The following is a 24,892-nucleotide window of genomic DNA, read 5'->3' as shown; positions in this document are numbered from 1 at the left end:
TGCCCCCAGAGGACAAACACCCATCCATAACAGAAAGGCCTCAGGAATTAAACCCCACACCTGTTAAAAGAGCAAAATAAAACCAAATCAAAAGACATCAGGACATGGAAGTGAAAAAGTATAAAAGACGGAGCGGCTGCTGAGAAAGAAACCTCAGGAGCCATCACACCTACATTCCTTACATCGCCTGAAGAAAAGCTGAAGTGAACCAAAACAAAAACCCCAATTACTGGATGACCAGAGAGCTCAAACTAAAAACCAAAATAATAAATGAAGACAAAAAACCGCCTCTGGATGATGCAGGACCATGTGGGGCCAGTACAGCTCAGAAAGACTGCCTGCTGGGGGGCAGGAGAGCATCTTCCCTCAATCGTTTCTGAAAATAAGCTGGTTTTCAGACTCTTAACTTTATGTGGAGGACCAAGTTATGAGATATCACTTAAAACCATGTTGTTTTATTTAGTATTAATTTGAATTCATGCAGCGATGGTGACGATCACCCTGCTAATACAGAAGTATGTGAGCAGATTTGTTGATAAGTTATATGATAAATATCCTGATGAAAGAAAAAAGAAAAAACTGTTGAACTTGTTCACTCCTTTAAAATGCTGTGTCATCTCTTCTTGGCACAAATTCCCTTAAAATCCTGTTTCTCTGATAACGTTTCCCTTGTTAAGGACTAAACCTGAATTCGTTCCTATTGGTCAGTTGACCCAATGGAAGCAAATGGATGCTAATCAGAGGTCAGGTGGTTGATTCTGCTGAGCTAACGTTTCCTGGTACAGTATATCTGCCTTCGGCCTCTTAAACTCTCCCCAAAAAGGAAACCGGCCGCGCTTCATGACGAGCAGACAGGAAATAGAGGAAGTTGAATGAGTTGAAAGGTGGCATTGAGATTTGTGCTGCTGAATTGCTGAGTGAACAAAACCTCAGTGAGCGGGCAGAGAGACCAACTGCTGACGAGACCGTTTGCTGGATTCCTCGTTTCAGATGTTTTTAAACCAACTAAACACCATTTCAGGGCTTTCCAGGAAACTGGAAAAAGGATTGAATCCGCCCATCAAATATGCGGAACAAACATCTAACATCACAACGTACCCTAACGAATCTTTGATAAGAAGCCTCGAACATCTCATCCTCAACAACTTTAATCTTTTAACAGGGAAGACAGCTTACTTAATTTAAACGTGACAACAATATGGCTCCTCTTCTGCTGCTCTTTTATTACACTACATCTCAACTGAACAGCCGCGGCAGCCTCCTCCTCCTCATCAGGAAACATTCGTTTCAACACCAGACTGAAATAACATTCCAAATTACATAGGAAGCACCATCTACAGCTGAGATCGTCACATAAAAACAGCATTCTTCAACTCTCAAAGTCATCAAGAAGGAAATTATTGCTGAATAATGCAGGATGACTGAATGATATATTCATTAAAACAAGTCGCTGTATGAGTATAAAAAAATGTAACGATTGGATTCAGTGAGGTTACGGTGAATAATCAGGTTCCAAAATGTCTGGATTTAGTAAAGAGCTGTCACGCAGTCAGTCCGTCCATTATTGTTTCAGCCCGACTTTCCCACAGTCAAACAGTTTTTCTGGTCTTAAACGCTGCATCAGCTGAACGACGCGTCGTCTGCGGTGAAATCCTGCTGATTTTTCGAGGAAGCAATCCACCGTCGCTCAAGCAAAGAGAAATTATTGTTACTTTTTTTTTTTTTTCCTTTAATTCAGCGGCGTTCCCCTTTTGAAGAGATATGAAACATAAACAACACTGGTGAAGCCTGGGGAGGTCAAACTGAGACAGACTGTCCCATTTGTCAGCAGTAACGTATGAAACACGACAAACAGAAGACAAACAAATTACACTCAAAATGATAATACTAAATATGTCATTTCAGAGTTCATGTTGCAAATATCACCAGAGCCTTCAAGTTTAGTACAAAATCAGCTCCAGGGTGGAAAACAAGTCCGTCCCAAAGCAACAATTGTATTCAAATAATATTAATAAAAAGCTTTAGTGGACAGTTCGGTAATACTGCTTCATTTATAATGTGCAGATTGTGCTGAGCAGCTCAGTGTTTTTGGGCAGACTGAACACCTGTGACAAAAATGGTTTTACAGAAATGAAAAGATGTAAATGAAACAGCTCTGGAGTTACAGTCCCCCCGACTTCTTGCAGTTTCTCCTTAGTTCCGCTCTTTGTGCTGAACTCCACCAAACGTGTGGTGGACCTCTCTGTACTTTACATACAGATCAGACTGACATCGTTCTTCTCCTCCACCTCTGGAGACGACAGCGATCAAGACGAGTGAGCAGAATGACAGACTGTTTCTTTAAGGTAATGCAGTGACTCCTGTGGACTGTCTGCAGCGCCCCCTGCTGAGCAAAAACACTGTCTGTCTGTCTGTCTGTCAAAGAGGAAAATCTTCTCCTTAAAAGACCACGAGGTTAGACCTGGGATTTAGGCAGCCCGCTGTTGACCCCGTCCTTCTAGCCAACCCCCCTCCTCTGTTTTTCCATTGGTGGACCCTGAAAAGCAAGGGAGCAGGTCCCACATCCGATCCAAAGAAGATGTTGGCACGCTTCAAAGTGCTTGTGAAACAACCTCCCACACCATTTTTCCAGCAGCAGACTTTGACTTCCAGAAGAGATCGTCTGAAAGCGTGTTTGAAAGATTCATGAAGCTGAGGCTGCAGCGACGCCTCGACTTCTAGTGCACATATTAACAGGCAGAGGAGTCAAAGTGGTTCATCTGAGGCCTGCGTCCTCATGAAATGAAGGTGCCAAGCAGAGATTCTGTCCATCAGTCTGTAAACTAATCAAGCCCTGAACCCATGTGTAATAAATCCCAGTCACATGACCCCTTCACCTGCCAGTCAGCTCCTGCTAACACAGAAAACTTGCCGCTGGGTCCGTTCAGCCGGTGAGCTCTACTGGAAGCTCCCGGCTGCAAAGCGCCTCCCACTGGCGAGCGAGCAGCGAGATCAGCCTCTCCCTGCTGTCGGCTCCCGGGACGAAGACGCACCACTGGACCTCGCCCTCTGCGCCTCCGCCGGCTCCGCCGCCTCTGAGCGAAGCTTCCTCCCCTCCGGCGGCGAAGTGGTCCATGGTGAGGTGGCAGAGCAGGTCGGGGCCGGGCAGGTCGTCGAACACCAGGGTGAGAGCCTGAGGGTACGTCTGGTAGCCCAACAGGACCCGGTCCAGGTCCCGGATCCTCCGAGCCTCACGCAGCTGATAGCGTTCCCTGAAAGAAGACATGACGATCAGTGGCACACAGAAATGACACATTTAATGTGATCACTGAGTCATTTTTAAAGACATTTAAAGTTAAAAAGAAAAGCAAACCAGCAGGTTGCTTTTTTGAGTGTAGATTTTTTTTTTTACATTAAAAATTAATGTAAAAAAAATTCTGCACAAGAAAGAGGAAGCTTGTCTGCTTGATCTGGCTCAGAAACAGCGGTGTGCTAAAGCAAAAAATAGGCAGCATTTCTGCTTAGGTCTGATCTCGGAGCGCTTCTCTCTCCTGTTCAGCCTCTGTTGCCTCTCTGCGGTCATTATGTCATTCACTGCCCTCCTGTGATGGCAGCAGCGTCTTGTTCCTGCATGCTCACTTCAGTTCCAGCTCTCATAGCTTTCACCTGTTTTTCAGTGAATGTGATCGAGATCCTGTTGATTCAGACTGCAGCTCGGGCTGAAGTGACAGTAGAGCAGCTGTGGAGGTTTCCACGTTGAGGATAATCCTGAGATCATAGTTAGCTACAGTCTCAGTACGCTTGGCAAGCTGTCTTGGACTCAGCTCTGCTCCTGCTCAGAGGTTTTTACTGTCTTCATTGATTCACCCTGATTTCCTGCAGTGTGAATGTTTATTGGTTTATAATTTCTATTCTATTGCTTTTCAAGATTCAACGTGAAATCCATCTAATTTCCTGTTCCATGCCTGCAATTTGAATTAATGGATGGATCTCTATCAGCTGTTTTAAACTTAAATCAGATTCCCGTTATTTTTGGATGGTGCTCACGCTGACACACCAAAACAGTTGCTTCTTTTCCAACATTGTGAGTCAGAAAACTGCAGAGGAAGAGTAACACAAACATACCACACAGTAGTTTCAGCTAATGATCTCCAAACTAAGAGAGAGTGATGCAGCAGATCTGCTCTGTTTCTGCCTCTGGGCTGATAAAACTGTTGTTGCTTTAGCAGCGTTTCTCTCCGATGGCTCTTTCAAGTGCTGCTGTTCATTAAAAAAAAAAAAAAAAAAAAAACGCATTTAGGATTTCAAATGTTTTGTTTATGAGAGAGTTAAACAGAAACAGGTTGAAATCTGGGTCATATTTCCCCACTGCAGCAGAGTCATAGTGATAAATAATTAAAAACATCTTTACACCTCCAAACCTCTGCCAACACCTGATTTGATCAGTGACTTCCCCGGGTGGTAAAAGGACAGATCACATCAGGGATCAGGGATAAACAACGGCCATCTTCCTGAGCCAAAATCAGGAAATGGTCACAAAAATGGCGACCACTCAGGAAGAAATGCTTGCAGCTGTGCGGTGGTTGTCAGCCAACTTCAAGGGTTTTAAACCCCCCCCAAAAAAAAAAACAAAAAACAACACAGCAACGCGGAAGCTCCTTGAAATTGGAAATGGTGTAAATGGGACAGATGAGATCATCACTGCTTATTTAATGAGAGCTAAATAACCCAGTTATTATCGGGGGAGCGACAGTACGGGACACTTCACTGCTAAAAACACATTGTGTCACAACAACTTCTATCTCGAGGAGTCAGCTCTGGTTAAGCGTAATGTGATTATTATCATTAATATTTTTCAGACTCCACCAGCTCTGTTTTCAGGCTTCAATGAATACTGATTTCATCTGTTTGTTTTTTTGAGACTGAACTGTCTACACAACACACACAGTATCTCATCTGCCAGTCACTGTCTCCTCTTCTTCCTCTTTTCCTGCAGCAAGCGAGCACAAACACGAGAGGACAGCTTGTTTGGGTTTGGTTTTTTTTTTTTCCTTCCTTGCTGCCAAATTACAACTGTGCTCCACAGAAACAGACGACACATTTTATTACTTTACTGCTCGGCCGCCTTGAACCAGCTCTGCTTCAGGTGTGCTCACCTGGAGGGAGGTTCTTTGGCAAAGTCGGGCAGAGGATAGCTGATGTAGTCCTCGTCCAGTAAGAACACGTCAGTGCTGGTCAGGATCAGGGTCCTGGGCTGGAGCACTGGAGATGGAGCGGAGCCTGAAGAGGAGGAGGAGGAGGGGCCTGAGAGGGCGGAGCCTTGGCTGGGAATCTGGACCTGGAGCAAAAAGCAGGAAGAGAAAATTATCATTATTTATTTATTTTTTTAAACATGAGAAGCACTGGTATGGTGTTTGTGTAGAAAGGGCTCCAGAAAACAGAAGGTCTGACCTGGAAAACCAGCAGGTACAGCAGGACATTAAAGGAGCGTGACGATGAAGATGATGCGCTCGCCGGAGTCTTCCTCTCTGCCACGATGAAGGTCAGGTCTCCCATCTCCTCCTCACTGGGATAGATAAACTTCACCCTGCTGCTGTGGACCAGCTCATAGTTCTGCATCTTACCTGCCAGAAGAGACAAATTCACATCTGTCATCAGATAATTTCTTTTAACTGAGCGCAATTCACAAATCCACATAACAGGGCAAGAACAATTATCAGAAATTAAAACTATTTACTAAATGAAGTACTTTATGTGTTTGCAATATCTGTAAAGGCCGTATCTAAATTTATAGCAGTGTTTATCATTCTATAATCTCAATATTAATATAAATTGTCACGTTCAACAACAACACTGATAACTACTTAGTTTCATTTTCCACTCAGATCGATTTCTATCAATGAATCTATTATTGCCAGTCAGTCAGGGTTGGAGGGGGAGCCAATCAATGAACTATGATTACTTCTGTATCTTATATGTACACAAAACTGTTAGTTGGTCATCTGTGTTTCTTTGCATTGATCATGTTGATGGTTCAAGAATTTTCTTCAGGATTTAAGTGATTTCTTATGGTATTCTCCATGTTAGTCCAAAGTCTGGAGTTCAACAAAGGGGGCAAACTTTAGGACTACAAAACCAAACTGAATAATAATAATTATGATTGGCAATTACATAATAAGTATTATACATAAGAATAATGATACACACAGTCTTTTATTACCAAGAAGTGAGATTTCCTCAAGTATTGCAGCTTCTTGTGAATCTTACTTTTGAAAGAGTTGGATTGTATTATGCTCAGGAACGCAGCACTCACTTCTTGAGTGTGTTGTGTGAAGGATCAGCAGCTAATGAGATTGTTAAAGATCCCCTCAAGAAACGCTCTGCGACACAGAAAAATATTCTGCTTGGAATACCAATTTACTTCTGCTCTCATTTTTCCATTTCAAAGTGAAAAGTGGTGAAGGGAAATATAGACTTAAAAAAGTCATCCATTCCTCCCCCGCGCTGAAAAACTTTGCAGACACGTAATTAGCATCCAGGACATTCATGTGAAAACAGCTTCATAGTGTCACTTAATCTTGAGCAGTGGGGAAGAGTTTCCCAGAATGCTAACCTGTGTTTGTGTTGGTGAACTGGGAGTAGAAGTCCTGATCTGACGGCTCTGGAGGAGGAAGCTGCTGCTGCAGACTGAGAGCTGACATCAGCTCCTGAAGAAAGACGCCCGTCCCATAACTGTCCCTGCTGAGACAGCACACGATGTGATCGGCCGAACGACCTGCACGGAGAGGAGCCACAGACCGATAAGGGGGTGATATGGAGTGAAATCAGCACGAAGCAGCAGCTGAATATCTAAACTTGTACGTTTCAACTGACCTACAACTCTGAAGTACTGATCGAACAGTCCCACGTTGACAGACAGCAGCTCAGACAGTCTGATGGACAGACAGCAGCACAGGCAGACGTCTGGATCTCCAGAATCTGTGATGTCCAACACTGAGAAAGATAAAAGGAAGGAAAATTTAACAAAACTGTAGACCTGCAGACACCGCTGTGATCATCATGGAGCAAAGAGCTGAATGACAAAGAAGCGAAAAGAAACCACTGTTGTTCTTCAACCTGAACTATTTTAGAGGTCAAAACACAGCAAGCTTTCTTTATTGATTTGGATCTCCACTTGGAGATCGCATTACTCCTTGACTGGAGAAAAAAGGCCTATAATTTCAAGTGATAATGTTAAAAAAAAAAAAAAAGGGAGTGTAACAAAAGCAGCAAGAGAAAGATAAAATCCTCTGTGACATGATGTGAGATCTGTCTTCACCCTGACTAAATGACAATATCTGATCCTCGTACCTGAGTGATGGCCGAGGGTGGAGGCAGAGTCCTCCAACAAGAAGTAGATTGTATCATTGGAGAGCAGCAGGCAGCATGTGAGCTCGGCCTCAGGAGACTTGTAGAGAACCACAGACAGCCACAACACCTGTCTCACCTCCTCCGCCTCAGACTAGTAACATAACATAAAGAAAGAAATGTTTCAGTGCATCTTTGTGCAACATGAGCACTGCTTCAAGTAGATTAAAGGTGGGAGAACAGATGGAAGGAGGAGGCCTGGACTTCATCACATCAAAATCACCTGAGAAAATGTGACTTGAGTCAATGTGTCCCTCAAGAAGTAAAAGAGGGAGAGCATGTTACTATTATCAGCTGAGAAAAAAGTAATTACAGAGTACTTTTTGATAGTTGCTGCTAAATTAAAGCATTCATTACGAAAGTAATGAGTATATTGATTTTTTTTGTAGCCCTACCAAAATTAAAACCATTAAAAGCTCTCATTTATTTTGCAAAAAAAAAAAAAAAAAAAAAACAATCAGCAAGGCAGCTGGAAAACAAAATGCTGAATTTAGAGGAGTTCTACCAATGCAATATATCTCTGGAAGAAAGCCAACAGCTGCTCTCCTCCAAGCCGAGCCAGGAGCTTCAGTCCTGGGGTTAGACCTGGGAGGAGGTGGGAGGACGGCTGGTTCTCCTCCAGCTGGAGATGAGAGGAGTCCCAGCTGTGGGGGAGAAAGAAAAAGGAAAGGAGGATGGGGGGGGTGGGCAACATGAATAGTCCCACAGTTATCTCTCTGATTAACGCTGTAGAGCTGCTTTGTAAGAAGATGACGACTCCCTGATGTTCCTCTGAAAATAAGTCGTCCCCCCCTCGAAGCCAATCAGAACAATTTGGAGAGAAACAAGTTGGATATCATGCTAAAATTTGATCAAAATCAATTTCGTCTTTATCGTGCTGGTGGTGCCATGTATTTCTACTCATTTAATTACTGCCACAGTAGATGTGTGGCATTTCTGGTGTGAGCCAGAAAACTTTGTAATTGATACAATTTCAGAACAGCGTCTTTTGAGAAGTCTTCTTACTTATCACCCAAAATATAGCTGACACTGCTCTAATCTGTAAAAATTTAATTAATGAGAATGCAAGAGTGTCTGTCAGACTCACGGTTGAGGGCTTATATCTCAACTTTATTGATAACGTTGGTTATTCATGGATTGTTTTAGAAATGTAAACTCTGGCAAATAAATGGCCTGATTGCATGGGAACAAAGTGTTCAGTGTGAAACTGGGACACGCTGTATGGCCTTGATCACACAATTGTGATTTTAGCATGCTACTGATGAGAAGAAATGTAAAAAATAAATGTTGGACTCTTTGGAAATGTACCTGCTGGAGCTGTGGGACTTCCTGGTACTGGTACAACAGCACTGGTCTCTGGATCTGTAATGGTCTGAGACCAACAAACAACAACAACAACAACGAGGAGTAAGAAACCAAAACGGGTCAGACTAAATGACACGACCAGCTAAGAGGGGAAAGATCTGCTCACCTTGTCTTTGTTCTCTTTGGTGTGGACAGGGCCTGCAGGGTTTGGGCAGAGCCAACATCTTCAGCCCCTCGAGGGATGCTCTCCGCTGGCTCAGCTCCTCCAAGAAGGAGCTTCTGTCCTGGGCCAGGGGGAACAGCAGCAGCAGCCTTTGGTTTCCCAGCAGCAGCTCCGCAGTGTGACTCCCCCTGGACACAACATGATGGCAAAAACACAGATGACCTCCTTGAAAAGCAGGTAAAGTAAAGCGGATCCATTTTACTAGTGTTAAAAATTACAATCAATCAGTAAATTGATGCATCTAAAAAGAAAAATGATGAAAAGTGAACCTCTGTGAAAGATAAATTAGCTGCAGATTTTTGAGGTCTTCAGGAATCTACAACTAGGTCCAGTTGTCCTAGATTCAACTTTCTAAGATTAGAACTACGACCTGGATGACTGAGAACCTACAGACATAAATCTGCATGTTGATTTATCATTTATATGGATGTATAACAAAAAAAACAAACTCTCAGACACAGACAGCTCATGTTGTTTTGATTTATTTACTTTGAATCCTGGAAAGTTTACTTCGGACAGACATGTAGTTGACAGAATCTCTTACCTGTGCTGGTGTTTCGGGCCGGGGCAGGGGGTCTTGCTGGTGCCGCCCCCCATCTGAGGAGCTCTCTCTCTGGGGTAAAGCATCACAGAGCCGAGGGGCACACGGAGCAGCCTGCACCAGGAGGAGGACGAGTCATGAAGGTCAGCGTTGCTCCTTTCTCTTTCTGCCAACTCTTTGAAGTCTATCTTCAGCACCCAGAGGTGTCGGTGGGTGAGGAAGAGGAGCGAGGACAGGCGGGGTTCGTCTTCCTGGGATAAGATGTCTAACAGGAGTGGGTGGATGTCGGATGAAGAGGAGGTGGAGGAGGGAAGGAGCTGAGCAGGATAGCCTCCCTGGGCTCCTTGACTCTCCTCCAGCTCCCAGGAGTTGATGAGTGACGGGGGGAGTAGCTGAGGGATCTGAAGTTCTGGGGCCTCAAGGTCGATGTGAGACTTTGCTGCCTGGAAAAAAAAGAGTGAGAAGGATTTTTGTCTTCTCTGTGCTCACACATCCAGTGAAGTGATCTGGATCGTGCGCTGCTCTCTGACCTGGATCAGCGTAGTCAGCTCGGTCCTGGTCTGCCGGAGAGCCTCGACCTCGGAGAAGATGTACCAGCGCGTGGGAGCTGACTGGAGCCCGAAGGCGAGGCAGCAGTCAGGGAGCTGGTCTTGGGGGGATAACAGGAGCTGGGAGTACGGCAGCAGGAGGTCCATCTGCAGGCCTGACAAGACCTCCTTCACAGGCGGACTCTGCTCCTGGTCTGAGGAGAACAGATCACTATTAAGATTTCAGCTGAAAACTAAATAATTCTTTCCAACAGCTCAATTTTACATCCAGCTCTTTACTGCATATTGGCACTAAAAGTATTGCCTGTAAAACATCAAAAGCTTCACATCTTCACACTAAAGACAACGCTGTGGTTTCAACTATTAATCAATTTTCAATGGCTGCAAAATAAAACCAAGCTCAAAAGACCCTGTATCATCCGTTCCTTTTCTCTACTGAATATTACAAAATATCTTTTTGAGCTCTGTTCAACCCTCAGTTAACAGCTCATAACATTTATTTGTCCTGCAAGTCACCGTTTTCTTTCTTCCTCCACCTTTACTGTTACTGGATTTTCAGATTTTCTGAAACACATGAACACAATTTCAGCTGTTTCATTTCCTGTTGCTGAACACAGTTCTCATCGATATGGTTGATGCATGCTGTCTGTCAGAATCGTCTCAGTTTTGTCAAACACAGATTCATCTGTTTTATTAAGTCTTCTTAAAATTTCAGCAGCAGGAACATGGCAAGATTTTTTTGTGAAGAGCCAAGTATTCAGTTGGCATGAAAATCAGGGAGGCCGCACGTGAACTATGAAAAAGAGCGGCAACACTCCCACACTTGTATTGCATGCTTCAAATATCAAAGGACAGCTTGGCTGATTGTGTGATTACCTGTGTCTTGATTGGTCCGTGTGAAATCATCGGAGAGATACAGCAGTCCTAACAGCTGGTCTGCCAGCACCAGACAGGCATTCTTCTGCTCCACCTGCTCCTCCACCTGGAGGCAGCAACACCACAGAACCGAGTTGACGTTCACCTCCTCCTCCCCGTCAGACAGGTCACCTTGGTGGCTGCCGAGCTCGACAGGAAGAGCAGCGAGCGACGTGGAGGAGGAGCAGTTGGACTCTTCCCCGGTGTCATCCAGACCCATCTCAAAGTATCCGTCACCAGAGCCAGGACTGGAAGAGTTGTTATGACAGATTAGTCTTTTTTTTTTTCTCCTTTCCTTTATTTTTTAAAGTAAATATATGACTATGTGATCTCCTCTGCCTGTAAGTGTTTCTCTGGCAACAGCTACGGATACATGGAAGTACTGCAAGTGCTGAAAAAGGAAATTAATGGGATCTCAAAAACTAAGTCTTTTATGGGATATCAGAAGTGAACAGCGAGCAGTATTCCAGAATCATCTGGCAATTTTATTTTCTTAGAAAACAGTATAAATCTCCGTCCAGAATGCCTTTCAGTCTCAGGCCGGCGTGGGTCCTTCGGGCAAAGTGAGAAACCATGAAGAAACCCAAAGACCTTTGGGAATCTTAAAAATCATTTGCAGCTTTAAGACATGCCAGGAACCAACGTGAATATCTGAGAATCCTAAAAATAACCGTCTTGTTATCCCAGAGACCATTAGGACCTTTGATGGATCTCAGAACCTTTACAAGGATCTAAGAATCCAAAGGGACTCAGAGAAATCAGAAAAGGTCCCAAAACGGATTGGAAACTTGTAAATATGAGAAAAGTTTTCTGGTTGATTTACCTGGGACTGCCCACCTGGGTGCCCTCCACATGGGACTGAACCTCTCTGGATTCAGACCTCTTCTTCTCCTCCCTCTCCTCTTTCTCCTCTGCTTCCTGCTTTTTCTTCTTCTCCTCCTTCAGGGCAGTGCAGAGGCACTGGGAGAGCTGGGTAGTGAAGTCTTTGTTGGAGGAGGAAAAGGAGAGCAGGTGAGAAGGAAGCAGAGGACACCAGGTAGAGCTGAGACTGGCTTCGGCTGGTCGGGAAGAGGAAGAGGAGCAGATACAACTGTAGGCCAGAAAGAGCGAGACCAGGGGGTCAAATAAGTTGAGTGTCCTCGTGCACCCTCTTGTTTTCTAACCATTAAAGTAGAAAGCTGAGCCTCCAGCTGGACACACGGTGAACTACACCGTCCTCCATCTTGACTTCTTTCAGGACTGAACTTCAACACTGTCCTTCCTGAATACTAGTCATGGTCAGTTTTCAGCAGCTGTAGCAGTAGTATTGCAGTACTGCAGTAGTGAAATTAGGAAAACTAAATAGTAGCAGCTGAGGTTTTAGTACAAAGCTTCCTTGTTTTCTGATCTGAGCCTGTTTGACTTTGAAAGAAAATTAGTCAATCACATTTTGATATTTCCACAACACTTATTCTGCCACTTTGTTCCTCTGAGTTTATTTAACTTTTAAACTCACATTCTTGCTTTTTTATTTCCGTTAGGCCATCATCGGTGCTTAACAGGCTGAAATCTAAAACTTCCTGTAATGATGTTTCACATTAAGAGCTATCGAGCGGTTACAAAAGCAGATTCGCTGATGCTAGATAAGACTACAAGTATCACATTACATCCTAGTTTACCCAGAGTCATTAAGATATTATACATTTATTCATAATTGCTGTGTTCATGTTCCATGGAGGTGTCACTGAGATGTCACGCCATGACATTTCTAGAACATGCGCTTCAACAAGAAGCAGCAAAGTCTGGTAGCTCTCAATTTTTACAAAATGTCACTTTATTCTTGTTGTATTTTTATTATTTTTTGTCAATTGATGATGGATATTTCTGTGGGGAGAAGAGTTTACTCAAGAGAAGAGCTTCTTTCATTGAAACTGGGAAAATCTGAAGGATACAACCCGATTTCAGCTGAGACAAAGAGGCGTTTTTGTGGTTGCCGTGCTGGTGCAAAGGTGAAGGCCAGGAAATGGAGATATAAGCCCTTTCTGCTATCATTCATCAAATGTTAACTCTCTGCCCAACAAACGTGATGAGATGGAATCAAAACATCTTTATTTCTGTGTGGAAGTACCTGGCTTCACTCTCACACGGAAGGACAGAGACACTAACGCTGGTGGAAAGAAGAAAGGAGGAGGATGGCTTTATTACTGTCAAGGAGAAGACGTGCTGCTGAATTATTGGCACTTGGTGTGAGACCACACTACGTATCTATGAATTCAGTCACATTATAACAATACAGTTACATACAGTACATTCCACCCAAGACAACTGCTGAAGTTCCATATGAAGTTCTCCATGAAACTGTTGCCAGGAGACAGACTAAACATCCTGAGGTATTAATATTAATTATATATATTATACAATATATTAATTATTGTATTAATATCTGGAGATTTCAACCCCTGCTGACTGGATAATGTTTTATTTTTTAGATTTTTTTATTTTTTATTTTATTTTGATGAGCTCCTGACTAGGTGAATTTCCCCTTGGGGATCAATCAAGTTCTATCTACCTATGAACTTATATAATATGGCGTTTGATACTGACCAGGCAGTGGCGGTAGTAGTTGCAGTAGTTGGAGTTGTAATTCTTGTGGGAGTGCCAGACGGTGCGTGTTCAGACAGACTGACAGCAGGCTGCTGCCTCTGCAGACAAACCATGAGACAACATTAGGATTCAGATGACTGTTAACAAACACACAACATACGCGTTCAGCTAACTGGCAACATTACCAAACTGAATTTCAGCCTAAGCACATAAATGTCTGAAGCACAGTTCATGATGAACCCATTTCATATGACAAAAAAAGAGCTTTGTTATGGACAAACTCTCCTCTTCTTCTTAAAAAAAAAAAAACCCCACAACCAAACAGATCCGAACAACATGATAGACACAGAAGAGTTTTAAGACCATCAGTATCTCAGTGATCACATTTTTCTATCATGACATAATTTGAACTGTCAAACTTTATCAATTGTTAGTAATAGTTAAAATTTTCCTTCAGATTAAAGCCCCAACCTGGGTGTGTTGAGCAGACAGGAGGTGTGTGTCGGGGTTAAAGCTTTCAGCAGGGGGTGTAGCATCCACAGGAGGGAGAACACTGAGGGAAACTGCGGCTTCTTCTCTGCTTGTCATTTCTGAAACAGGAGACCAAACAGGTCAGTGCGGCTGATGACGATATTGTCGCATAATGTGACACTGCTCAGGAGGATGATGTCATTATTTTCTAAATGATTTGACTCACAATAATTTCAGGAGTCTATTACATTTCCTGACAAGACACTTCTTGGCAGCAAACGGCAAATGTCGATATCGATGAAATCTACATATCTTAATTTAAAAACTAAATTACGTTGCGATGATGAGCCTCTAAGCTTTGGTAGAAAACACAAACATTTCAGGTCAAAACAAAGAGGGTTCAGTTTTAACTCTTCAGATGAAGACAGTCTGCTCTAAAGCAGATAAAACAGGCTTGTGATTATCTGCAGGTTTTTACATGATCAACTGCCTTTTTCACTGATTACTGATTCTCCCATCAGGCTCCAGCAGCTGTTTGTAAAATGCATTACTTCATCCGTGTGAATCTAATTAAGAAATCAATTTGTTTGTGCTCCATGATGGACAAAGTTGAGTGGAGCTGCTTCTAACTACTTTCAAACATGTCTTTCATTTGTCTGTATTCATACATCTTGTTCGTTATCAGCTGACCTCTCAGTAACATCGGAGCTGCAGACTTTCACAGCCAAAGATAATTATGTTGAAAACAGCAGTTGGCTCTACATGATCAGCATGTTTAAAGTTATAATCATGAAAAAGGCTCTTCTTCTTCTCTGAGCAGGAATCAAAGAATCTACATCATGATATATAAAGAGGGGCTTTAGAAATCTGTGTTCGATGCCGGAACAAGTCGTGCTCTATCAAGTGGGAGAAGATGATTTTATCTTCATCAGCTTCATCTATTTTCCTCAATGCAGCGCAGTCGTATTGTTGCCCTGATTCAAGCTTTAATTTTTAAGTGAACAGCTCGTGATTATACTCAAGTTGTCTTTCCCTAAGTGACATTAAATTCCATGTCAATGCGCTCCAGATTGATTAAAAATCAAACATGGAATTAAAGAAGAGGATCACTGAAAATCAAACTAAACCTTATCTTCAAAGATGTTATAGTTTCATTTTTTAAATTTTTGTTTTTAAACCTAATCAATTAAAAAAAAAAAAAAAAAAACAGAAGATCTAAGGAGATCTTAGGCTCGCAGTTTCCCTCCCTCTGGGTACAAGTTAAATGTCTCTATATGTCAGCCCTGTGATATACTGACAACCTGTCCCGGGTGAATCTCGCCCCTGTCCAATGTCAGCTAAGATTGGCTCCAGTGTTTTATGGATGGACAATAAAACCTTCACCTTCAGGGATGAAGAACAGAGGAAAGACTTTTTTTAAACACCATAAATCCTTTATATTTAATGAGTGACACATTTGGTCTCAGAGGCCAGAGACTGGACGGCTTTCTGCCTCAACCTCGCCATTTACTGGGAGAATCTCCTTATATTTAAGAATTAATTTGTCACTGTATAACTTTAATATCTTTGACTAATGAAGAAGTTAAAAATAAAAACAAATATTTGCAGGATTAAGTTTCTCAAGCACAAGAATGACCAGTTATGTTTTTGACAGTTTGGAAAGGGTAACAAGATAAAAACATAACTTTTAGTTCTAAGAAGTGGACATTGGCAGAATCACTTTCATCTTCAATAAAAAACTAAAATGCAAAAAAAAAAAATAAAATAAATTAACAATTTGCAACTTTTCTTTGTTTTATATGAGTGTAAACTTAATATTTTGGGGTTTCAGGCTGCTGGAGAAATGTGTCACTTGTGGCTTTATCACCTGACATTTTTATGATGAAACAACTGACAAATTTGTGAGGATTGAAGAATTGTAGACTCGGTCTGCTTGTACTTGTTCAAATATCAATTTTCCTGCTGCTGTTTTTGAAATTGGCTCTTTCAAATTCCAGACAAAGAGCAGAGGTAAAGTTTGACACTTTCCTGTCTGACTGCTGCTTTATAGTAAATTGAAAATCCACTGCACACTCCCTTCCTCGGCCCTGCACAGCCTGATACATACATGATTACCTTGGCTGGGGCAGGCAGCCTGCTGGGCCGGGCAAGAAGAGGAGGAGGAGGAGGAGGAGGAGGTGACAGCAGGGGGAGCGACAGCAGAGGAGCAGCAGGAGGAGGGGGGAGAAGAGGAGGAGGAGCAGGATAAGAGGTGAGGAGGTGCAGCAGTAGACAGCCTGGTCTCCTCACTGATCTGACGAGAGGACAGAGAGGAGGAAGCCTTCAGAAACCACATCACATCCTAAAACTTGAAAACAGCAGCTCCATCAGCAGCAGAAAAACAACCAGTCACACTTTCTAAGGACGAATTATCACTAATTTTTGGAGGATTTAAAGAGACAGGTCTGCTCTTTGCCATGGAAGCATGGCAGCATGGAATCTTCTGCTCTAATTGTACAATCACATGCATGAGGCTGTGTGAAAATGTGAAAACCAAACTGTGAGATCCAGGAGCTATTTCTGTGTGATGAAAGTTTAAACACAACCTGCCAACCCATGGCAGGTTTCAGAGTTTTCTTTAAATAAGTAAGCACTGACTGGAACAAGCTGCAGTCAGTGCTTTTCAGAATCTCTGTTGTCAGCTGTTTTCTCCTGCAACTTTTTAAAGCCTGTGAGATATGAAACCATAAAGAAAGACGAAAATCACTTTCCAACTGACACTTATAGCTGAAAGAATAGATCAACGTGTGGCTTGAATGTTTTGTTCTTGTGTGTGTGTGGTAGTAAGTCAATATACAAAAACTTTTTTCGGATTAGAGATCAAAATAAAGTGACAACTAAGAAAAAAAAAACATATTAAACAGTTTTAACACTTTTTAAAAATGTTCAGTACACACAGATTTAACTGATGAATTTCACAGATCAGTTTACATTTGCTAATTGGAAACAGGTTTCCAAGTTTTCCCGACTTAAACCTCACACATCCAATCAGACATGTTTTCAGGCCCATGTTCAATTCATTGGCTGAATTTTTTTAATCACATATTAACGCTGCTGCTGATGTGCACAGTTTCTCTAAACTAAAAAAAAATGTCTAATTATTGGTTTGCAGATATTCTGGTCCAACAAACATGCATGCAGTTAGAGCAGGTAGCTAGTCGAACAGGCTGTTGGGATGATCATCAAACAAAACACATCGTGATCTTCATGATGTGTTTGTAACTAACCTATACCAGGATCATTACCAGTCAGCTCAAATTTATTTATCCTGCAGTGATCTCTGATTGGATCATGATCAGGTGAGAATTATAAAACCTCTACAGTAGCTTTCGGGGTTAGTTAAACTAAAAACTACAATTATAGTCGAAGACTCAACCAGAGGTTGGGGTCTGCTTTCGAGAGTTCTAAGTTCAAATGAGTCAAATTAGTGCAGAGTCAGTGTTAAATGGAACATTTAGTGCTGTCATGTAAAATCCTCTTAGCTTCGATGTCCCGGTCCTAAAAGAGATTAAAAAATGACTCATTTACACTTGATAAAAGAAAGAAAACTCATCAATTAATATAACTCAACATTTTCACACTGTTTTAATCATCCTTTAAGTGCAAACTTCTAAACAGACATCAGAACAGAGGTTGAATTCTGACTCCTAACACTAACTGATCAGGAGATATGTGGCCACAAGGAAGCATGAAAATACTGTTAATTTAATAAAGACAAGCACATGCAAAAAAAAAAAAAAAAGCTATACGACACCATAAAGATAAAATGTAGAGGTAAACAAAGTCAGCAGGCTTCAGCCTGACTGATTTTACCTTCTTGTCACTGCTGCTCATCCTGTCTTTAACTTCTTTGGCTTTCTGAATGGCTTTCAACACTTCCACTGTGTCCAGCTCCTTCTCTGTCGTCACTTTACTGTCTAGACAAACCTGATGCAAACAGCAGATAAACAAACGTTTGTTAACACACAAACACAAGCTGTCTGTCTCGTTACTTAAAAGGGTTAGATATCAACATTAGCAGTGCAGTAGTAACACGAGCTGCGGTGCACCTCTGCTGCACGGTCTCCGAACTGAGCCAAGACTTTGGTTCTGTAGTCTGGGATGATGCACATGGGATTACTGGACAGGTTGAGTTTCTCAAGACACGGCAGTGAGCCAATGTTCCTGATCTCCTCCAACTGCAGAAACAAACACATACTTGTTACGAATCAAACTAAAGAAAAAGAAAAATCTTACTCCAGTAACTCCCAGGTTAACTTCAGGATTTATTACATGAGCCACTGTACAGAGGCTGGATATTTCTAACACAGCTGTGAAGTTGTTCTTTGGAAGTGCATCTGTTATTATTTCTTTGTGAATTTGACAGCAGAGCAATTAATATGACTGATCAATTAACCTGGATTTAACAATTCAATCACTCATTCATCTCTTTCTTTATGAACGTAGGATATTTGATGCTGTCTTCTTTTATTCATGCTGCCCTGTAATGTAGTGTGAGATCACCTGGGCCAGCTGGTTGTGGCTCAGGTCCAGGTTGACCAGAGAGTAGAGCTTGGTGAGGCCGGTCAGACGGTCCAGCTGGTTTCCAGCCAGGCTCAGTGTTTTTATGTTGCCCAGACGAGTGTGAGCAGCCTCAAGGACCCGCAGGCTGTTATAGGACAGATCCACATGGACCAAGTTGTACAGATGCTGCAAAGACAGAACAACCAGTTCTGAACTGCACAGTTAATGACACACAACTTTTTTTATTTCACCTGCAGGACCCGCAGTGACTGTTGTGCTGTATCTAGGTTCAACCAATTAAAGAAGGATGTTTCCTCCAGGGTATCATTCACCTTCTCTGACAATCTGTTTGGTGGTAATTCCTTGTTGTTTTGTTTAAACTTACAAAATAAAACGATCTGTAAAGTCCCCATGAAAATATTCCTATTAATTCAACTGAATGCAATAAAAAAAATTCCCATCCTCATTTGATTTGAACAGCTCAGAAATTTCTTCTCCAATATGAAGACTTGCTCTTCCATCATTTTATTTTATCAAAATTGTTCAAGATGGCCGCCCCCCGAGCCTGGTTCTGCCCGAGGTTTCTGCCTCTTAAAGGAAGTTTTCCCTCGCTTGCTCATCGGGGGATCTGTTGGGTCTCTAATTAATTTAAAAAAGAGTTTGGTACAGACCTGCTCTATATGTAAAGTGCCTTGATGTAACTTTGTTATGATTTGGCGCGACATAAATAAATCTGATTTGATTTGATATTGTACGTCACCATGAACATTCTTCATTACTTTCTAAAATAGGCCAAGCGGTGAATTGCTTAATCTGGACAATGGAAAATGAGACACTGGGTTGAGGATCGCTCTCTCAGAGCTGAGGGGTGCTTAATCATGCTGCCACATACCTGGAGATTTTCTACTGAGGACAGCTGGTTATAACTCAGATCCAGAAACTCCACTTTTCGAATCAGTTTCTGTAACACAAACAAATTGCGTGTTAGGACACAATGACTTTAATCTATTGACTCTTATTTTATTTGTGTGTGATAGACCTCCAGTGAAAACATTGAGGTGTCCCATTAGTAAAGTAAAGGTTTGACGTTTTATTGACCATCATGTGTTTTTGTGTATCTTAGTTTTATTGTTGCACAAAAATCAATAATAGAAAAATGTATATACGATATCCAGGATTGTGTGAAATGGGCAACTAGTCAGCACTCCTCCTGTGAACATCTGCATTGATTTTGAAAGAGTGCAGTTTGTCTGATTGTGGTTGTTGGCGGTACATCTCACCACCGAGTTGTCGATGGTGCTGATGCAGTTGTGGCTCATGTCCAGCGTGGTCAGGTTTCTCCACACAGGAATGACGGCGGTGACGGGACAACTGGACTCCACCCCCTCGGGTTCCCACTGTGAGAACTCACTTGCCTCCGGTACCAGGATCGACTGGACGACAGCGTCAGAATGCTCACATCAGTAATACCACATTTAACATGCTGCATAAACCTGCATGCTACAGCTGCACGCTTCAACTTTACCATCATGGTTTCTGTGGAGCGGTGGATGCTCATTGTGGCCAGACTCGGCCTCAGTGATGACAAACCTTGAATCTGCTGAGAGCTGCACTCACTGATCTGAAAACAGACAGAACAAGTTTTAACTAAAATTCTGACACCTACAATCCAACTGCTGTTAATTAATAAACTAAATAAAGCATTATTATATCAGAAATAAGGGCATCAATACTTATGATACATCATGCAGTCAGCATTTGTGTGAATATGATAAAATTGCATTCTCTCATCTACAATAAATATTCTGAAACGTGCTAAGCAGATAAAATTTGATTGATAAACCATGATGTGGTCAGTTAATAACGTGTGATTATGTGTCCTCCACCACATCCCTACGTCATGTGTTCTTCATTTTTGAACCTCTAATGATAAGAAACAGATGCCTGGTTTATATCTATGTTTAGTGACTGAAGTCTGAAAACATTTAAGTGCATTTCCATTAACCTATTACATTTTCTTTTTCAACCTCAGCCAGAGGAAAACATTTTATGTAATCATCAAAAATGTTTTCAGTTATCAAGCCACCTTCGGGAGAATGTTATCATATCAGCTTTATTGCCACATCCTATTTTACTAAACCTCGACTTAGTGTCACACCATCTAATGTTTTGGTTTCATTTTTGTGTTCATTTGCAAATTAAATTAGCCAAATCTAACAGCTGAAGGCCCCACAAGAAGTTGTGGCATCAAAAAAAGCTTTCAGCGCTGGTAAAGAGTCTACATCAAACATGACTTTTGAGCTCACACAGTTACCTCTATTTGCAGCAATGATTTGAAAATAGACAGGTCAAAGGGGAGACAACTCTCTTGGATGTTACTGGTTCCTACTGGACCTCGGGTACCACAGATCTGACCAACAAAAACACAACCAGTGAGAAGGTCTGATGCTAAATGTGGTTTTGAGTTAAATAAAGAGGTGTTCCACCTTGAGGTATCGCAGCCTGCAGGTGAAGTCCAGGATGTGCCCGAGATCGGTTTTGGCATCTCCGTTACAGCAGGTTGGTTTGGCCAGACGAAGCTGCTGGGAGACGGAGTAAAGCTGCAGAGGGCACAGAGAAAACACCTCCCCAGCCTGCAACAGCTGCTCACCTGCAGCACACGGACAAACACCCAGCCACTTGACATTGCTCATTGTGCGAGACTTTGTCTGAACATTTTACATTTTACAAGGTGGCTAATAAACTTTTCATAGCTGTTCTCCTTGATTTCCAAACCAGATATAATACCTGCAACATTTTCTTTTTTTTTTTTTTTTTTTTTTTTAAACAGAGTAATCAAGTTATATTTGTATGAAAAAGAACAAAAAGTTTCTGCAGACTGCTGTTTCGCAGTCTGAGCAAATTCAGATGTCTGTGTGTGCAACATTTGCAACAAAATGATATCCATTAACATGTACTGATAAACAAAGTGTCAGAGCATTGTGGCTCACTGCACCTAGTTAGAGATTTATAACTGTTGTCAGTGAGACAGCCTCTGCAGCTACAGCAGGAATTGACAAACCACCTAACTTGAGCAGTCTCATGAATTAATAACAGTCAGGTCAAAGGTCAAAAGCGAAGCAAACCTTTATGGAACAACTCCTCAGCCAGCGCTGCTGTGATGCCGTTAATTTCCTGAAAGAAACAAAGAGTCGTGCTGAAACTTGGATTTGTTTTGAAATAAACTTTTAGTCTTTACTCATTGTTACCTTTTTAGGCAAAAGTTTGGCAACACACTGTTTTTGAAGATTAATTCAAATCCAACACCTGAAGGTGTGTGAAAGGTGAGATAGCTAAGGATCAACAGGATGATTATCTGGATAATACGATGTTCCAGAGAAAAACCTGTCTGAACTCAACTCAGAGACTCAAATGTTTATTCTTCAAAGCCATGTTGTAGCATAAACACATTTTAATGATGAATGACAACAGGGACTTTTGGTGGTCGTCTGATATTAACTGTCCGTGACCATCATGTGTTGATCATCTCACATCACATGGTTTCTCTCTCAGCTGTTTACTCAGCAGGGTTCTGAGGGACTCCAACAATACGGGTCTGTTGTTTTGTCCTCATCATGTGATCACAGTCATTTACCTCACTAATTCAGAAACAACTGCAAAAACTAACCCGGAGCAGCATCTCGTCCGAGGACATAACCATCATTTATTTGTTCCTTCATTCACACCTTGTCCCATGATCCTACAGCTGTTTCCTGCCACTTAGTCACAGTTGACTTGATTATCATGTTCCACTAGATCCAAAAAGACAAAGGTGAGATAACTGAAGTTAAATATTCTTTAGCTGGTTTTATCCTAATCAAGACCACCTTTCAGGAAAAGAGCAGGTTTAAGTATTTTTTATCTGTTGTTATTTTAATCAATCATACATATATTTTATATTTAAAATTACAAAATTATGGACTATTCAGTTACCAACTTTATAAAAAAAAAAAAAAAAAAAAAAGCATGATAAGGCAGCAAACTATTCACATAAACAAATTAAGGGGCTTGCATTTTTTGCTTTATTTAAAAAAGAAAAACCACAAGAAGAACCAAAAAAGGGAAAATTGGCCTTCGTGTCAACAGTTCAAGAAAGTCTGTTTCCTGTTTTGCCAAGACATTGTGCTCGTACACAAAACCGGGTCTTTGAAGAAAGAGTTCCCCTGGTTTGTTCCGGAAGAACTTGAATGGTCTGTTTGACAATTTTGGGATGAAATGGAACGCAGACAATGAGTCAGAACTTTGTCACCCAGCCTCAGTTCTGGTGGTTCAAAAAGGCTGTTACAGCCCAGTTACTGCACATGGCAAACGCTCAATGACTGAAATTCCAGCCGAGGGAATACAGATGTCTAGAAGAATAACAGCACATGTTCCAAGATTGCAGATAATAATGGAATCAGTTTTACTCACATAGAGGTGAAAATTCAGGAAGCAGGCAAGCGGGGTGGGTGTGGCCTCTGGGAACTGCTGCAGCAGCGTCTGCAGGTAGAGCTCCAGCTCCTTCTGCCGCCGCTCGACCAGACTCTTCGAGTTCTTTCCTAAAATCTTCTTGGGAGGAAGCAGTCGTCGGTCTACTTTCTTCTCTGCAGTCAGCTTGAGGAAACACACATCACAATAAGAATCAATGCTTAATTTCAAAATAATTTAATATTTTGGCTATCAATTTCTCAAACAGCCTCTCAAACAGCCTATTATCAACCACACACAATATTTGGAAAACGTTTTTGGTCTAAATTATTCAACAGTGTACTCCAACAAGGCATTTTACATATCGATGTAATGCATTGTGGTGCAGAGATGTTCAATCCCCAATATGTCTGTGGCAATAAAAATATTCTCTGATGAATGAGGATGATGAATTATTACATACTGTTCTGGTTTGAATTTTGGGGAGTAACTACAGTCAATACATGCGATTAATAATGTCTAGTCCTCTGCAGCATGAAAAACAAACATTTTCAACCCTGGAAAGAACACAATTAATGTTTGGTGAAAGAGTTAGAGCCCACATCTCTTACTTTTTCATGGAGATCATGGAAGTCACTGTAGCGGTGCTTCACAGTCCATCTGTGTTCGCCATCTATCACCTCAATGATGTAGACCTGAAACACCAAAGCAGCACACTCAGGCACTGAAACCTGACTGAATTAACTCCTCCAACCCAACTGATTTCTGAGTTGCATTGTAACAACAAATGCTTATGCCATAAATTGTGTAAGGAAGACAGAGTTTTCAATTAGAGCCATGAAAGGCAAATTATAGTTTACTTCAAACTGATAAATACTGTGTTTTCTGGACTTGACGAGAAACCTTTGAAAAGGCACTATGATTGAATATCAAAGTGAAAATGAAAATTCACACTTATCCCAAAGTTTTTTAGGAATAAAGAGAATCTTGAAAAGTTGGATTTGATGGAGTCTGAACTGCATAACAAAACAAACAAACAAACACAGTAAATGCATGTTTACTTGCTAGACTGTAGCCAGACGTTTGTCAAGTGCAATGTTTATGATTATATTGACGCAAAAATCAAAGAAACTGGATCGTCCCCATCAGTGAATACTGGAATTATTAATAGATATGATAATAAAAGAAATCACCACAAACCCATATGTATTCATTTATCTATTCATTCCTTAGTATTGAACAGACTTAAAGTTTGTTTTATGATTAGAAAATAAGCGAAGCTACAAAGCTCCTATTCTGGGAGAGCAGTAATGATCTTTATCAGTCATGTCTGAGGCTGCTGAATGTCAAACCAGGTAAAACAAGACGTTACACCATGAAGACATCAAATATAACCCCTGGCAGAGAGAGGATAATGTCTCAGTGGTCCGACAGGTCGGTGAACTTTAGTGGAAAACACACAAACACACTCTGAAGCTGTCTTGGCAGGCGGCACGGTCAGTTATCTGTTAGCTCGTTAGCCCGACCGGTCTTTTTGAGCTCAGCCTCTAAAGCATTAAAACATAAAGAACGACATGAATAAAAGTTTTATAAAACAAACAACCAAACAGAAATGTCTATATTTTTCCACTACAGTAACTTCCAGGGTGACGACTCACAGTCAGCTGGGCAGACCTGTTAGCCGCGGCTAGGCTAGCTACAAGCTAGGCTGAGTAACGTTGAGCAGAAAGGAGCTTACAGTGTAGTTTTCCACCAGCTCCGAGCCGACGACACACACTTTCCTCTCCGGGGCCTCCTCTGCATAAGGCCCGGGGTCCATGTTGAGATGTGCACCGACTAATATAATCTGTAACTAAGCAGGAAAGCGTCTAACTAAAAACAGGTCGGCAGGACGTGCTGCGGTTTCCTCCAGCTAGCCGCCTCCCGACGCCA

The 24,892-nt window shown here is 41.7% G+C and overlaps 1 protein-coding gene across 6 annotated transcripts; it reads right to left on the bottom strand.

Annotated features, from left to right (window-relative positions):
• Positions 1-1,681: 1,681 nt before the first annotated feature.
• Positions 1,682-24,892, bottom strand: nisch (nischarin). 6 transcript variants are annotated; one of them, XM_029502449.1, is made up of 28 exons: positions 24,699-24,892; positions 23,572-23,655; positions 22,964-23,146; positions 21,640-21,688; positions 21,001-21,164; positions 20,829-20,924; positions 20,040-20,135; positions 19,795-19,947; positions 19,407-19,475; positions 18,515-18,700; positions 18,061-18,189; positions 17,825-17,938; positions 16,088-16,265; positions 13,973-14,091; positions 13,502-13,599; positions 11,742-12,008; positions 10,880-11,166; positions 9,986-10,197; positions 9,459-9,898; positions 8,858-9,042; positions 8,695-8,758; positions 7,892-8,030; positions 7,330-7,480; positions 6,853-6,972; positions 6,593-6,754; positions 5,431-5,603; positions 5,136-5,317; positions 1,682-3,251 (listed from the first exon to the last, which is right to left on the bottom strand). In XM_029502449.1, the coding sequence occupies exons 1-28, from the start codon at positions 24,777-24,779 to the stop codon at positions 2,924-2,926; spliced, it is 4,509 nt and encodes a 1,502-aa protein (XP_029358309.1). In that variant the 5' UTR covers positions 24,780-24,892; the 3' UTR covers positions 1,682-2,923. The 6 variants fall into 6 exon arrangements, with proteins under 6 accessions (XP_029358309.1, XP_029358310.1, XP_029358311.1 ...); XM_029502450.1 differs by having other exon boundaries at positions 9,986-10,199; positions 10,888-11,166; XM_029502451.1 differs by lacking the exon at positions 1,682-3,251 and adding an exon at positions 4,163-4,236.

This window comes from Echeneis naucrates, chromosome 5, assembly GCF_900963305.1.
Source record: "Echeneis naucrates chromosome 5, fEcheNa1.1, whole genome shotgun sequence".
Taxonomy (NCBI): domain Eukaryota; kingdom Metazoa; phylum Chordata; class Actinopteri; order Carangiformes; family Echeneidae; genus Echeneis; species Echeneis naucrates.
The sequence above is the reverse complement of the archived record's forward strand: the minus strand, read 5'-3'. Positions and strand labels throughout refer to the sequence as shown.